At 46.8% G+C, this 14,556-nt stretch overlaps 1 protein-coding gene across 1 annotated transcript in view; it reads left to right on the top strand.

The window, feature by feature from the left end:
* Positions 1 to 14,455: 14,455 nt before the first annotated feature.
* Positions 14,456 to 14,556, top strand: part of RNF216 (ring finger protein 216) — a 62,415-nt gene continuing 62,314 nt past the window's right edge. The window contains exon 1 of the mRNA XM_009993694.1: positions 14,456 to 14,522. Coding sequence (XP_009991996.1) covers positions 14,456 to 14,522 — 67 coding nt within the window. The remainder of the gene's footprint in view (positions 14,523 to 14,556) is intronic.

Here is a 14,556-nt window from a genome sequence, read left to right as displayed (position 1 = left end):
TGGGGTGCTGTCCCGAGGGTTTCCGCCTCAGGGCTGGGTCCTTCCCTGTCAGCTCAGGCCCGGCTCCTTCTTCCCCTCAGGGCCGGGGTGCCCCCCTCCCCGCTCCTTCCTCCCCGTCTCTGGGCTCGGCCCCGTTCCCCGATCCCGCCAGGGTCAAGGGCTGGCCCTGGTGTGACTCTCATCCCTCTCCCGGCCCTGGGGTCATCCTGAAGTCCGGTGGGTTCCTCCTCTCCCAGTAGGAAGTGAACAGGCTGTGGGGCACCCAGGTGCCATTTCCCGGCGCTGCTCGCAGGGGGCTCTTTTCTCCCGCTCGTTTCAGGTACCCGGGGCTGTTCTGTACGGGAAGAAAAATAGCATCAGCTCTGGAGTTGGTAGGGAATTTGGATATAAGCTTTTTCTTTGCTTCTGACCCCCGTCCTGTTGTGGAAACACTTGGTGCCGTTGGGACGTTTTGACATTTCAGGCATCTGCTGTGGGAGCTACTGCAGAAAAGAAACCCAAAACACAGCTGTTCTCAGAGCTGAGGGGTGTGTGTAAGAGATACTCCTCTTCCCCCTCTGAATCGATTGGAGTGCTGGCTCAACCTGATGGGAGAGAGCAGAGGCTGAAAGTGTTTCCCTGCTCAGTGATGGTGCAGCAGGGGGGTCCGGTGGATGTTCCTGCCTCTGGAGCTGTTCTTGTTCCCCAGAATGGCTGCAGGAAGGTCAGGGTTTCACCCAAGTGTTCCAAGGCTGAGGATCTGCAGCCAGCTCCTGCGTGTGTGTGAAGAGAGGAGTGTGAGCTCCCCAGCAGTGCTCCCCAGCTCGGTTTGGGGTGGGCAGAATGTGCGGTGGCTTCAGAAGTCACCATTGTCCTGCAGATCCATGGGTTGTGCTCCCTGGAGCCCCTCCAGGGCCCTCGGGTGGGTAACGGCCCCTGTGTCTGCCAGTCTGGCCTGGGAGGGTTTTCTTTTCACCTCCTCTTTGCTCCATGATCTGAAATGGAAAAATAGTTAAAGCAGAAATGCAGCTTTCGGAGGAATAAGTTTAGTCATGGGTGTTTCTGTTCAGCTTCCTTCAAGCAAGGTTTTGTTTCTCACCTGAAGTGCTACAGTTTGGATCTCTGGTACTTTTCAAAACAGGAAAGCAAAGGTTGCTGCTGGGCACTTTAATTTCCTTTGTCAAAGCATGATGCTGAGGGACCATAGCTGGGTTGTCTGTGTGCTTTTCCCAGCAACTCTTCTGGTGTTTCTCCCCCAGCTCACTGGGTGCTGTGCAGAGCAGCAGGCTCTTCCTGCAGCAGTTTCAGGCAGCAGTCCTGGAAAGCACCAGCTAACGGCCCTGTTAGCTGAAAGGCACAGGCAGCACATGGTGCTGAGACCTTGGAGCAGGTCCCTGTTTCTTTGGTCTGCCTCTGTGGCAGCTGGTTCCTCTTTCTTCCAATTCCTGCTCTCTGTGGATTTACTTAGGAGCTGCTGCAAGTTTCCAGCTGGAGCAGGAGGCAGGTGTCCCCATCAGGTGGACAGACTGGATCCTGAATTTTCAGTTATAAAGTGACCTCTTCCTGCTTTCAGAAAGGAAGGCATGGGGAATTTTGTTTGGAAGGTGAGGGGGGACATTTGAGACCCATCACTCTGCAGACCCAAGTCTTGAGCAGGTTCTTGGTACTTCCCTCTCCATGTACCAGGCTATAGGAGTGTGCAGCACAGACCATATGGTGGAACCAGTTTTCTTTAGGACCAGTGGGATTGCAGAGACAGCTTTTAATTAGAGAACTGTGGGATTTACAGCTTTAATCTGAGCTTTTCATTTCTAGGACAAATGCTGTGCAAAAATTCCACTGCCTTACATCAGGCCTTGGGATATTGTAAACATCTTAATAGATTTCATGTGCTGGGTGTCTGCATTGGTGTGACTAGTTGTTAATGAACAATCATCTCGACAGGATGGAATACCAAGACTTGGGAAAGGACTCAGAACCACTTCCTGAAGATCTGTAGTGCTGCATTTTGGTAACAGAACTTGTTCCATCTCTTTTTCTTCCCTTCCTAGAGGTTTTCCTGTAAGCCTGGCTGCAGGCATCCTTCTTGGGCAGCTGGGAAAGTCAGGGCATGAATAACAACAGTTCCTGAAGGAGTGGTTGGGGCAGGCTTTACTGATGATAAGGTACCTTCTGGTTTCCAGAGGCTGCTGGCAGCCTGTTCCTGGGTTTGTGTTTCAGGAGCTGCCTCGGAAGTCCAAATTCCTGGGTAGACCAATGCTTTGTCTGCCTGAGAATGCAGTGGGCGTTACTGCCGCCGGCGAGCTCCGATCGCTGGCAGCGTGGCTGGTGCTTTGAAATGGGACACAAATCACTACAAAGTCCTGTGGCAAAAACAGGTGGGGCGAGGAGGTCAACGCAGCAACTTGGGCCCAGCTGGAGAGAGGCAGGAGGCGTTTCTTAGGGGCCTGGAGCAAACCGGAGTCTCAGCAACCCAAGTGCAACCCAAGTGCGAGGCATGTGGAGCCCTTCGGGTGTTCTTTAGCGCCTGCTGGCAGACACTCCCATTCATTAGTTTGGAATGGGTGTCTTTATTTTTATTTCTTTCTCTTTGAAGGCATTGTGAGTGGTTTGCTGTGTCACGGCGCCGGGGCCTGCCGCCGGCTGCCTTCTTTTTGGGACAGTCAGAGCTGTGCTGCTCATTCCTCTCCTCACAAGCTTGGGGTGGTTTGTTTTTTTGCACGTGGGTTTGGTCTGGAGATATTTTAAGTCTCCATTTAAATTACTGAATTCAGACATCATCTTAACTGCTTAAAGGAGAGGCCCTAATAGTCTCGGAAGTCTGTGTGTGCACTAAAATAATAGTGCTGTGTGTTGATGGGTGGGCTTTTCAAGCTGCTGCATGCAACTTCAGTTGCTCTCAGGACGATCTCACCCTGCTGGGGCTGGTGTCTTCTTTTGTCTTAATGCAGTGAGCAGTGGAAGGTGGTGAAACATGCAGCTGGCTTGGGACATGAGCTGTCCCTCCAGTAGCAGCCCAGGAGAAAAGGTTATCTGGGTATTGAGTGGTGGTTTATGTTTGAAACTGAGCTGAATAACATGTTGAACAGTACTGGTCTGATGAGAAGTGGAGTAGTTTCGTTTTAAGCAGGTTACTGGGACAGGGAAATCTGGAAAATTGGGGAGGGGTAGGTAGGGAGAACAGGAAGAAGAAAAAAGTCACTTAGCAGTGTCTTGGTGGCTTGAATAAGTTATCCTTGCCAAAGCACTGAGATGTGAGATAATAAGGAATGTTTTACTGTGCTGGCATAGTCTTGGTCTCAGAAGCCTTCACGTTGCTTTTATAGGACTTCAGGCTTATTTTGGAGTATCTCAGGAGTGATGTTTTTCCTCTGGGTAAGTGCTTAAGAGCTTGCAGTGGTTTTAAATTTGTAACAATCCTTAAGAAAGCTTAATTCCTGAGGACTAGAAATCACATTCCTGCTGAATCCCACCTTTCCTTAATTACCATCGTTGCTGTGGTTCCTCCCCCCATTCATGAGGGGAACTGGCTGTCGCTGATTAAATGCAAAAAGCACTGGGAGCAGCTGGTGCCCTGAGTCATGATGCCATCTTGTAGTGCTTCTGGCCCAGGTTGGGGGACATTTAAAGCAAGGGTGGCCCACTAGCTGGCTCTGGGACATCCCAACTCCTTTGCTGATGCTCACAGTGCCTGTCTGTTCTCAGGGTGACTCTTGGAGACTGTTATTGTCACTTGTAATAAGAAACAAGGTTGATGAGCTGAAGTAAATTAGAAGTGTGTGTAGGTGTCAGGGTGACCTGGAATGTCTTCAGTTGGCTCCTGAGGACAAGTGCTTGTAGGTCTGTTGTTCTCTCCACTTACCTTTGTAAGGAGGCCAAGCTACTGTTTGTGTTGTTTAGGTAAACGTATGGACAAGGTCTGTAGAGGCATCATGTGATATTACTGTGTATCATACTGTGATCGGGATTTGTACTAGCTGAGTCTGTGTTTGAGGAATACAGGGATGGAGAATGACCTCCAATTCCCTTTTCTGAAGTGCTTCTCACCCAAGGCTCCTCTGCTGCTTTGTCAATGCTGAGGAGCTCTTACCAAGCTGTGGTCACTGCTACTGCTGTTTCTCCCCTAGAGAAAGGAAGACAGAAAGGAAGCTTTTTGCAACCAGAGGTGGGAACAGATTTACGCTTCTACTTCGGAATGCCATCCTGGAGATGTGATGCATTTTTATATGCATCATATAAAAGGCAGGAGGAGACCTCCCTTGCAGATCATTTTTGCTTGAAGGTACCTGAAGGTGGTAGCGGAAGGAGCACGTACCCACTTACCCCTGGCAAGTACAGGATGTTGGATAAACATGTTCCAGGGGTATAGCAGAGTGGAACAGGCAGCTGCCTGCAGCAGAGCAGTGGTGCTGCCTGGAAGACTTTCCCCCTGTCCCTGCTGCAGCCTGAGGATGAGAGCAAGAGCCTGATGGGGAGGCAGGAAAAGAAGCTTTTTCTCCCTTGCAGGAAACCAGCAGCACAGGGCAGTTCATTCCTCCCCTGCTGCTAGGATTTCCAGCTACAGATGAACAAGCCTGGCAAGGCCCATTAGCAGTAACTTGTCTAGTGTAAATAGTTCATGTCCTCTGTCTGTATTGTTAAACCGGAATCCTATTGTCATGGAACAGGCTTCGCTGTGTGTAAACTGGGAGGTGCCCTCGGATCAGCACAGACCGGCCTGCAGCGGCTGGAACGCACCTCCAAATTCAACACAGGGTCTGAGGAGGGCTCCTCAGCTGCCTGTTTTTGTGTTTGTTTAGCAATTTGTATCTGCTTTTACTGACCCTCGGTCCCAGATGGTCAAATAATCTGTTTGGTGTTGTGCTGTTGTAACACTCAGGAGACGAATTTATATTCCACAATGTGAGGGCTTAGACATTGTTGGCCACTTGGCTGTGGTGACTAAGGGGTGGGCGTGCAGATCTGCAGCCTGAAAACAGTGGTGGCCTCAGGACATGGCCTGACTGCAGCCTGTGTAACCTCGTAGCTGTGGCCTGTAGTGGCTTTTGTTCCCTTGCATATGCAAAATGTTTGTTTGCCTCCGGATGAAATCATTTTAGGTACTTTGTAGTCTCCTAAATCTGCCTGACCTGGGGAGTTAGTGCAGTGCTTCTTTGCTTGCTGCTTAGCTGTACAGCTGATAATTTGTGAGCTTTAATAGTCTCAGAATAGAATAGTTCTGGATGTGGAGCATCTCTAAATCCAGCCGTGATCTGATGTCTGTGCTTTCAATTCCAATGTAGTGCTGTGCTTCCCTCAGATGCAACTTCTATGCTTTTCTGCTATTTTAACATTTTCTGTTCAAACCCTGCAGTGGCCACAGCCATGTAACGTGGATGAAATCAGACTGAACAACTGTTTGGAGCCTAGAAGGCTGCCCTCAGGTTTTGGTGCTGGGATTTTGTGTGCTGGGCTGAAAGCAGTTGGCTGCAGGGCTAAGGTGTGGCTGCAAACAGAGCAAAACCCAGTTTTACCAAGACAGTTGCTCACTGGCTTGAACATCTTGTAACAACTGGTCATCTGTGGTGCTGGAGCACAGCTGGAGTGAGAATATAGGGAAGTGTTCTTCAGATGGGTTGGTAGCAATCCTTCTCATGCACGTTTTCTTACTCCTTCCAGCCAGGAATCAGCACAGAATGTGGACTTGCTGCTCAGGTATTGCATGTACCTGACAAGGTTTCTACCAGTATTTTATTTACTTAAGGCAGTTTAAGACTCATTCACAGCTGAGTGAGCTTGGCCTGTTGGCTCAGAATGGCTCTAAGCTGGCTTTTGTACATATTCAAGCCCTTCAATTGAATGTGTAAAAGCATCTTTCAAAAGCAGAGCCTGATCTTGGACTGGGAATGTCTGAATGCTAGTTGGGTATCAGCTGTGGTTGCAGTGTCAACTCTTAGGCTGCAGCTCAAGATCTTCCCCCTTCTTACAGTTTATTTTAGCATCTCATTTCTGTCCTTCCAGTTATGCCCTGGTGGATGTGTGAGGAGAGAAGGTATCTGATCGGAATCCTACAAATAAGTTTTCCAGGGCATTTCTTTTCAAAGCTGTAACAAGTGCTAGTGGAGCTCAGTGTGAGGGGAGGTACCAGGCTGTGGTGTGGGAATGTGACCATCTTAAAGCAGGTGTAGAGGTGAAACCCTTCTTAATGTGGAGCCACAGCTTCTGGCCACTGACCTTTGACATTATGGCAAGTGCTGACACTTAACATGTCTCAAAAAAAGGGTAAGACTGTAATAATATGTGACCTATGAAGTCATTCTTTTTGGAAGTCCCTAATTCAGGAATGTTTGACACAGAACTTTTAAGTCAACACTTCTAAAAGTACAGATTGACACAGAAACCTTCTTTTTGGCCAAGATGGGCTACTGCTGCAAGCCAGGTTTTTTTTTGCTTTTGTGCCACCTCAAGGTCAAGTCTTGGCTTTTCTCTTGTCAGCAGTTTTGTGAGGAGGCAAGGTGTGCTTTACAGGCTGCTGCCATCCTTGAAAGCCATGTTTCTTGTGAGAGGTTCAGGTCACATTTAGAATAAAATAAATTCCCCCTTCCTTTCTGCATTTGCTCCTGGATGGTGCCTGACGTTTCTTCTGGAACACAACCTCCCAAGTGCAGCTTAAATGTTGGTTTCTGGAGTTGTTCTGCCAGGCAGCAGCTTAACATCTAGGATGCCATTGCAACCTATCGATCCTTTGTGATTTTTACTGCAACTAAAACTGACTCTTTGCACTTTCCAGCCTTCTTAACTTTGGTTTAATTAGTCCCTTGCTGCTGCTTTTAGTACTGGCTTGCCAGTTGTGTGCAGCCTGTCTCTCTTCTTGCTCCTGGTGCCCCCTGCAAACAGGGCTGCCAGCAGAGCAGGCTGCTCATCTGTGTGGCTGCCAGTGCCATGGCCTGTCCTAGGGTTACTGTAACCAGCAACCTCAAGCTCCTTTATTTCTCTGTTTCCTCTCCTGTGGAAAAACCCTGCTAAGATGGTAGTCTGAAGGTTTCTGGGTCCAACTTGTTAAATTGCTACTTTAAAGGTTGTACTTGGTTTTCTTTGTTCTGCTGGACCTTTTAAAGGTGACATTCAGCATTCTTTAAAAAAGGAAAGAGAAAAAACAAAACAAAACAAACCCAAAAAAACTAGTAAGACTTTGGAGAGGAAACACTGTGTCCTTTTTCCTGGAGAGCTCTCTGAAGTAAAAGTAACAGAGAAGCACTCTCATGTACATCCTTGGGCAGGTAGGGCGTTTCTCTTGTTCTTTTCTGGGTAGAAGACAGTTGAAGTCAATGTTTTGTAGAGCCCTGGCAGGTGTGTGGGCATTTGGATGTCTCTGGGGTCTTTTGAACAGGGATGGGTTTAATAACAGGGCTGCTAAGAGGAAGGAGCCTCTGCCTCTTCTCTGGGAATACACGTGGGTTCAGGGCAAGAAAACTGGAAGTAAAACTTGCTCTGGATGTGGCAAAGCTGCAAATTTTGTGGTATCATGTGCTCTTCTGTTCCTCCCTGCCTTTATACCACAAAATCAGAGCAAAACACTTCTTTAAAATGAGATAATCTGAGACCCCAAAGAGGCTGGGTTTGTGTGTGTTGTGGAGCAAAGTGCTGGGCTGCCAGTCTGAATTGTTGCTTGAACACAAAATGCCAGGGTGGCACCTGTGTTTGTGGTGTGGAGGGGGAGGCTTTGGATTTGGGGGCCTATACTGTATGATCTTGCACATGCTAGAAGTCTGAGGCAGGCAGAGGGAGTAACTGCAGAGATGCCTCCTTTCCCTTCAAAGCCTTGGATTTTCACTTTGTTTTTTAAATGAGCTACTCAAGACAATGACACTAACTCCTCCGTCCAACCAGACACTGAATTTATCAGAATAGGGGAGGTAAATGACTGATGCAAAGCTCCCCACCTCTCTTGCAGTGCATGGTTTGTGCATACATCAGAATTAGCAGTCTGATGTGATGATACAGAGCCCTCTGATTCAGCAGAAGGACTCATGGGGGTCGTGGGAAGGTACTGAAATGTCCAGCAGTTGACCTTGATGCCAGTCATCAGGGAATAGCTTGAAGGCATCAGAAACTTCTAGTTGAGTTGAACTAGTAGTTTCCCATTTTTGGAGAACAAGTATGTCTATTTCAAAACATTCCTGCATTTTAGGGAAGAGCTCACAGAGCTGAGATCAGTTTTGCTGGTAAAACTGCTGTCATGGTAGGTGTCCTGCTGTTGGGTGAATAAGATAAAAATGGGCAGATTTCTTTCCTCTTGTACTTGGTTTTAACTCCACTTTTATTGCAGATATTTAAATATTTTTAAAAAATAATAATTAAGTGATACTGTCACCTTAATGGAATGTTGAACCACAGGTGAGGTTGACTAGAAATCTTGTGATATACAGAGAGTTGAGATGTTTCCTCTAAGTCCTAAATTGACTTGCAGAATGGGAAGCGCATAGTTAAGGATTTGAATCCAAGTAATCCCTCCAGATCTGCTCTCTTAATTGCTTCTGACTAAGCAATTCTCTTTAGACTGGAGCAGTGGCACACAGATGAAACTCACACCCTGTTAATCCAGAGCCTCTCTTTTCAGAACATCCTCTGATGTGTTCTTGGTAGTGCTGTTGACTGAGAACTGACAGCACAAGTGCATAGCAGAGCTCTGCATGGAGCTACAGGAGTTCAGAAAAGCCAGACAGCCCCATGGTAGTGAGCTCCTAGTTTGCTTTTCATCCATGTCATGGTCACCAAGCCCTCTGCAGTTACTAGGAGAGCTCACAGCAGTGGTAACCCTTGCTGGAAAGGGCCATTGCTCACTCAGTGTGTGTTTCACAGAGTGGTTTTTCTTCTTGGGTAAGAGAAGGTGAGAATAGGGAAATTTTGTGAGGTTACTAGAAGTTTTGGTTACTGCCAGAGAAGCCTTAAGACTCACTCCCTGTCCCTGTTGTCCATCTTAATTGTATTCTTGCCTATGAAGCCAGTTATGATGCTGCTATGGCTGCAGGAATAGTGGCCCCTCTTCTGAGATATTTTCTGAACAACATGTATATTGGCTGTTTTGTGTGTATGAGGAGGTAAACTTCACATTCAGGGTTTGTTGCCACAAAACACTTCTACCTCTTATGTTTTCATGTGACAAAATCAGTTTTCTGGCTTTCTGCAGCAGAACTGTGTTACCAGGCTCTTAACAGAGAAGTTTATTCACATCAGCTTCTGTTCTTTGATTTTTCCCAAATCTCAGGAATCCTGTCTTCTTAGAGGATTTACATGTCCATCTGAAATCATTTGGTAAACCAAGCCAGCTGCTAATGGCTTGTGAAACACTTAGGAAGTGTTTTAAAACTTGTAAAGCAATTCTGTTATTAAATGATCTCCTGGTATGTTATTCCTCTTCAGCACATGCTACAGGTCCAAAAGTTGGTGGCAGAGCTGTGTGGATGCAGTTGTCTGAAGTCTACCCCCATTCTGTACTCCTAAGAGGAGCTTTTGTGTGATATTTGTAGTTGGTTGTGCACTCTTCTTGGCAGCAAACTGAGCTGTTGCTGGAAACCAGGTGGTCTTGCCCGCAAGCTGCTGCCCACGTACTCCTCATTTCAGGAGGCCACAGGCAAGGCTTTTGGGCCAGAGGCAAGGATTTTGTTCTGGCATGGTTTCCCACTTTGGGCTGAACCATGGGCAGGCCTCCAAGCCAACCTGCTCAGCAGAAGCCTTGCTGCAGGTCTGTGGTTTAACCTCATTTTCCTCGTTTGCAAGGTGCGATGCAGCGGTGGTGGCTGCCTCCTGCATAGCAAATAGGGTTTGTCTGTGCACAGGAGTTCTTGTTGGCCTTATGATCGGGGGGGGAGGGGGGTGTTAATTTTCAGTTGGGATGATGCTGCTTAACACGATCAACTACTGTTGAACTCTCCCTGCTTTTACTAAGTGACTGTTACAAGGTGCAGCCCCCAGCAAATCATGAACCCTTTGGAATGTCTCAGTGAAATACTTGACAGTAAGTCAGCCTGGTTTATTTGCCTCCTCTGGTGCTTTTCTTTTTTTTTTAAGGGCTGAATTTTTAGCTTTTCATTCTGCTGGTTGTCACAAGCCATGCATTATTTAAGTAGCTTCTCTTTGTTTTAGCAGCTTGAAAGGAGCCAGAAATCCACCTTGCTCGCAGGCTATCAGCAGACACGTTTGCTGCCTGCAGGCAGAAAGTAGGAGTTGATGCTCTTCTGTCAACGTAGGTGAGCAACAGTGGTGTTGCTGGATGGGGGAGAGGCTAAAACACACAATGATTTGATTGCTGATATCTTCTTCAGGTTGCTTTTCCCTCCACCCCCTATCCGGTTGGGATTTCAATTCCTATCTCCCCTGCAGTGCTTTCTGTTCAGTTCTGTTGCCTTGAGCTACAGCCAGAAAAGAGCACTTTGAGGCTAGTCCCATCTTGGGTATGTGGGAGTTCAAGATTTCAAGTGCTGTAAGTGGTGGAAAAAAGACACTGTACTGTGTCTAGGAGGGGGGGGAGGATCTCCCCTCGACTCTCACTTTAAATTCTAGCACCATCTGAAGACGCTCATCACAGCACAAATGTGAGGTGGAGGGAGCAGATTGGAGTTCTGCACCAATTACTGCAGTCCAGAAACGCCTCCATATACTGGGAGTTTAAATATATGCACAGTCCCCATGCTTGCTATTTTTAGGTTAGGCTAAAAATATTTAATGTGTTTGCAAGGATTTTGAGTGGGTTTTGGGAATCCTTGTGTAAGCATTCTGGGTGCACCTGAGACCTGCTTCACCTCTTAGCAGCTGATCCATCAACTCTCAGCAGTTATTGGGACCAGAGTTTTTGTGGATTGTGTTTTTTCATGTATGAGAAACTTGTTCAGAAAGTATGTGTGACTTGAGCTGTTGGTCTGAGATCTGGTCAGTTCAGAGAACGGTTATACTCAAGTCCTTGATGGTCTCTGATTTTCTTATTTCCAGAGCTGTTCTGTTAATGGCGGGGTTCTCCTCTGCTGTAGGAAAAACCTTAATGGGGAGGATTTTACTGTCTGTGCAGTGAAACAACCTGAACGTGCAGAATCATGAATACATGGAGCAATGTGGGAAATGGAGGGGAGTGGGTGGAATGGCATCTGCAGCCTGGTGGTCTTCACTGCACTGTCAATGGGTGGCTTTGGAGTCATGACAAGTTTTGTGTCACTTTGATGCTGTGTAGGGATTCAAGTGCCACATCCAGTGTGTGTGCTGTAGTGCAGGTGAGTGTTTTTAAGAAAAAAGGGGGAGGAAAAAAGCTTGCAAAAAGCATATCTGCATATGCTGCCATATCTTTTTCTTTTAAAATAGTTCTAGATTCCTGTCCCTGACTGTATTGCAGAAAAGCTGATGGTTGTGTTAGAGCTTGGTTATAGTTAGCCTTATTCTTACCTATAAATAGGTACTGCAACCACTGAGATAGTGTGGGATAGCTTCTTTCCATCTGTCTTGCTTGCTTTTTATTGTGTTGTTTATGTAGGGCAGGACCCTAGGGTGGCTTTGATCTTGTTACTTCATGTTCTTGGCAGCCTAGTGCTATAAACATGAACAAACTTCTTATTCATGCCACTAGATGGAACTGGCCTGTGCTTATAGATATTTGTTTAAACTTGGGCTCTGAATTGAATATTGAAAAAATGAATTGGTAGCTCTCAGTAGAAGCCTGGCTTTTACCCTCAAAGCTGTGCTTTATTAAACTGCTTGGGTTTTTATGCAGTCTGTTTTGAAATAGGAAAGTGGTACGTTGCCAGTTCTTTCCAGGCTTGCCTTTTTCTTTCTTTGTTGTCTTGACCGGGTGTTACAGTTAATGCTGTTTATTATATTCCTGCTTCTAAATCACTGTGAGTTTTTGGTGATGTGTGCCTATCTTGTTCTTGTACAGGGGAAGAGACAGTCTGTTATCCCAGATTTCATTTCAGGTTGTTTCCTGTACCTCTTTCTTGATGCTCTGTGTTGAAGTGTGCAAGTTCCTCTATGGGAACCAGAGTTGCCTGGGAGGATATGATCTTAATGTTGGTCTTGTGACTTATGCCTCATTCTTGGATGTGAACAGCTGTGGTTTAACCAGCAGTGAACAATTCACCTTTGAGCTGTTTGGGAGATGTTTTTGGTGACTGTGCTGAGCATTTGTGGAATTGACCCACCCACATGTGCACACATCCTGCACTCTGCTGCCACACTTGATGCCTCCAAAGGGGAGAAATATCTAAGTCCACTTAGCTTTGCTCGGAGCAAATCCCACCAGGCACCTGTCTAGCATCTGTCTTGATGCTACAAGGGCTGATTTGTGTCTTTCATGAACATCCTTATTCCTCCCCAGCCACTCCTGGAGCAGTCCTTCACCATTTTTGCCTGCTGAGAGGTTCCTTTGCTGAGCCTGCATGAAAGCAGCTGGGACAAAGGGATCACGAGGTACGGCTGTTGCAGGGAGTGCTCTCTAGGACCAACCTTCCGAGAAGCAGAAGAGGTTGGCATGGGTACATGAGCTGAGGAGGCCTCAGTGCCACTTCTGGCTTTGCTGCTAGCCTTCTTGGTGGCCTTAGTCCACACTGGTCCTTTCTATGCTTCCACTTTTCCATCTTTTCAGTGGCAAGAAGTGTATTGATCTTGTTTTCTAAAGTCCTCAGAGGGCTAAGGATGGAAGAATGCTATGCAGGACTAGGTGGTAACTATTGATGACTGCCAGGGAAAAAATACTACTGCAAGAATTTGGTTGTGACCTTTTAGGAAGGACAGAGTTTTTTCACCAGGGGTGCCTACAGTAATCCAGCTCCTGAGCTGCTGCTCCAGCAATGGTGAGAACTATGATTTCATGCCATTCTCGTGCATCAAGAAAGATTTATTTCTTCTTATATGGCATAAGGTGAAGAATCTAGTGGAAGCACTCCCAAAGTCTTGGTTTTTAAGTGTTTTCAAAGCCTCAGCATGCCCAGAATACTCCTGGACCTGCTTGCTGGAAATAGGGTGTTACTGAGGTTTCAGGGCTCAAATAATGGGGGTAGCTGCACATTTGTAGAGATGCAGGTGAGGAGGCTGTGCTGCTGCCCTGCGGGTTTGTGAAGCGTGGCTTGGGTTTTAGCTTTGTAAAGTGCTGAATTAGACTCTTATTTTTATTATTTTATCCTGCATTAAAAAAATCTTGAAGATGGTAATGACCAGTCTCTTGCGGGGGGTATAGATACAAGTCTATAGCATCTGAACTGGTGTCTTCCTCTTGCCATCCTAGCTGCAAATCCTGTTCCCTGCAGAGGAGGTTAAGTCGATTTATTGAGGAGGAATTTATAGTGATCTTGTGTGCTAGCAAACAGGATTCTATAACAGCCCCACCATTTTCTTCCAACTTATGCATCAGTAAATACTGAATACAGATTCCTCTGTGTTTTAATGAGGTGAATACTTTCAGTAAAAAAACCTTTCTTGTTCCAGTGATCAAATTGTGCTCAGCTCCTGTATGTATTCAGCTGCTCTGTGATAGCAGGAATTGAGAGCTATAAGCTGACAGAGCATAAAATGGAAACCTACTGTTCAGGTTGCAGTGATTCCTCTGATCTTCTCATCCTGTTTGGGAGCCTCCAGCTGCCTCATTGTGCCTCTCTGAGAACAGGTGGGGGTGCCAAGTTTTAGTTCCAAAAGCTCAGTCCTGTGAAGGAATCTGATCCCTGTTTTGCTCTCTTTCTGGTTTGAGAGCAGGTGGAGTGTCCTGGAATTTGCACCTCACGGAGGAGGGGATGTGTTGTAAATGAGGGAGGTCTCTTCTTTAAATGAGCAAATGGTGGCAAGAAAGAGTGCTCTGGTAATGTGACTTCTTTCCCATGTCAGTTTGTGGTGCTGGCACGGAACACACACCCATGTACTGCCCTACCAGAGCTGCAGCTTCCGTCTGACCTTGTCAACAGCATGGACATTGTGTGAGTGAGCCCAAAGCTTCTGGTCTCTCTGAAATGGTGCCTCAACCTGGCAGCACACAAGGGACCTAAGGGTTTCCATTTCATCAGCATGGTTAACTTGAGGGTTCAGCTCCTCAACAGCCTTACTGTCAGGTCTGACCCACAGAACTGGCTGTTCACCTCCATGCTGGCATTTCTGCAGAATGTGTGCATCTCCACAGAATTGCATCTCCCACCCTGCGCCTTGCTCTGATTGCATAGCTATAAGCATCTTCCTGTCTCCTCCAGAGAGGCTTCTTGGGCCTGATTGCTCTCTTGAGTTGACTGTCTTGACTGTTGGAACAGCAGACAACAGAAACATATCTGCTTTTAGGCACTGAGAAAAGTATCCTCATGGGGAGAGCCAAGAGAAGTCCCAAAATAGTCTAGCAGCTTAGTCCTGGGGAAGCCCAGTGAGGGTGCTGCTGAGTTTGCCTCACTCTCTGCTGGTTTTGTTTTGTCTTCTAGTTCCTCATGCCAGCCTGACTGCCATGCCTGGGCATTGACACTTTGGGGTACAGCTCTTTAAAATGGCAGAGAGAGGTGGAAATGAAGGAGTAAATAACTTCAACAGCTTCCGTAGTCACAGAGGGAAAGGTGAGTACTGATTTGTGCATGTTTCCAAAACTGT

The sequence above is a fragment of the Chaetura pelagica genome, unplaced genomic scaffold (assembly GCF_000747805.2).
Source record: "Chaetura pelagica isolate M959 unplaced genomic scaffold, ChaPel_1.0 scaffold213, whole genome shotgun sequence".
NCBI classification, from domain to species: Eukaryota; Metazoa; Chordata; class Aves; order Apodiformes; family Apodidae; genus Chaetura; species Chaetura pelagica.
This window is presented reverse-complemented; position numbering and strand designations above follow the sequence as displayed.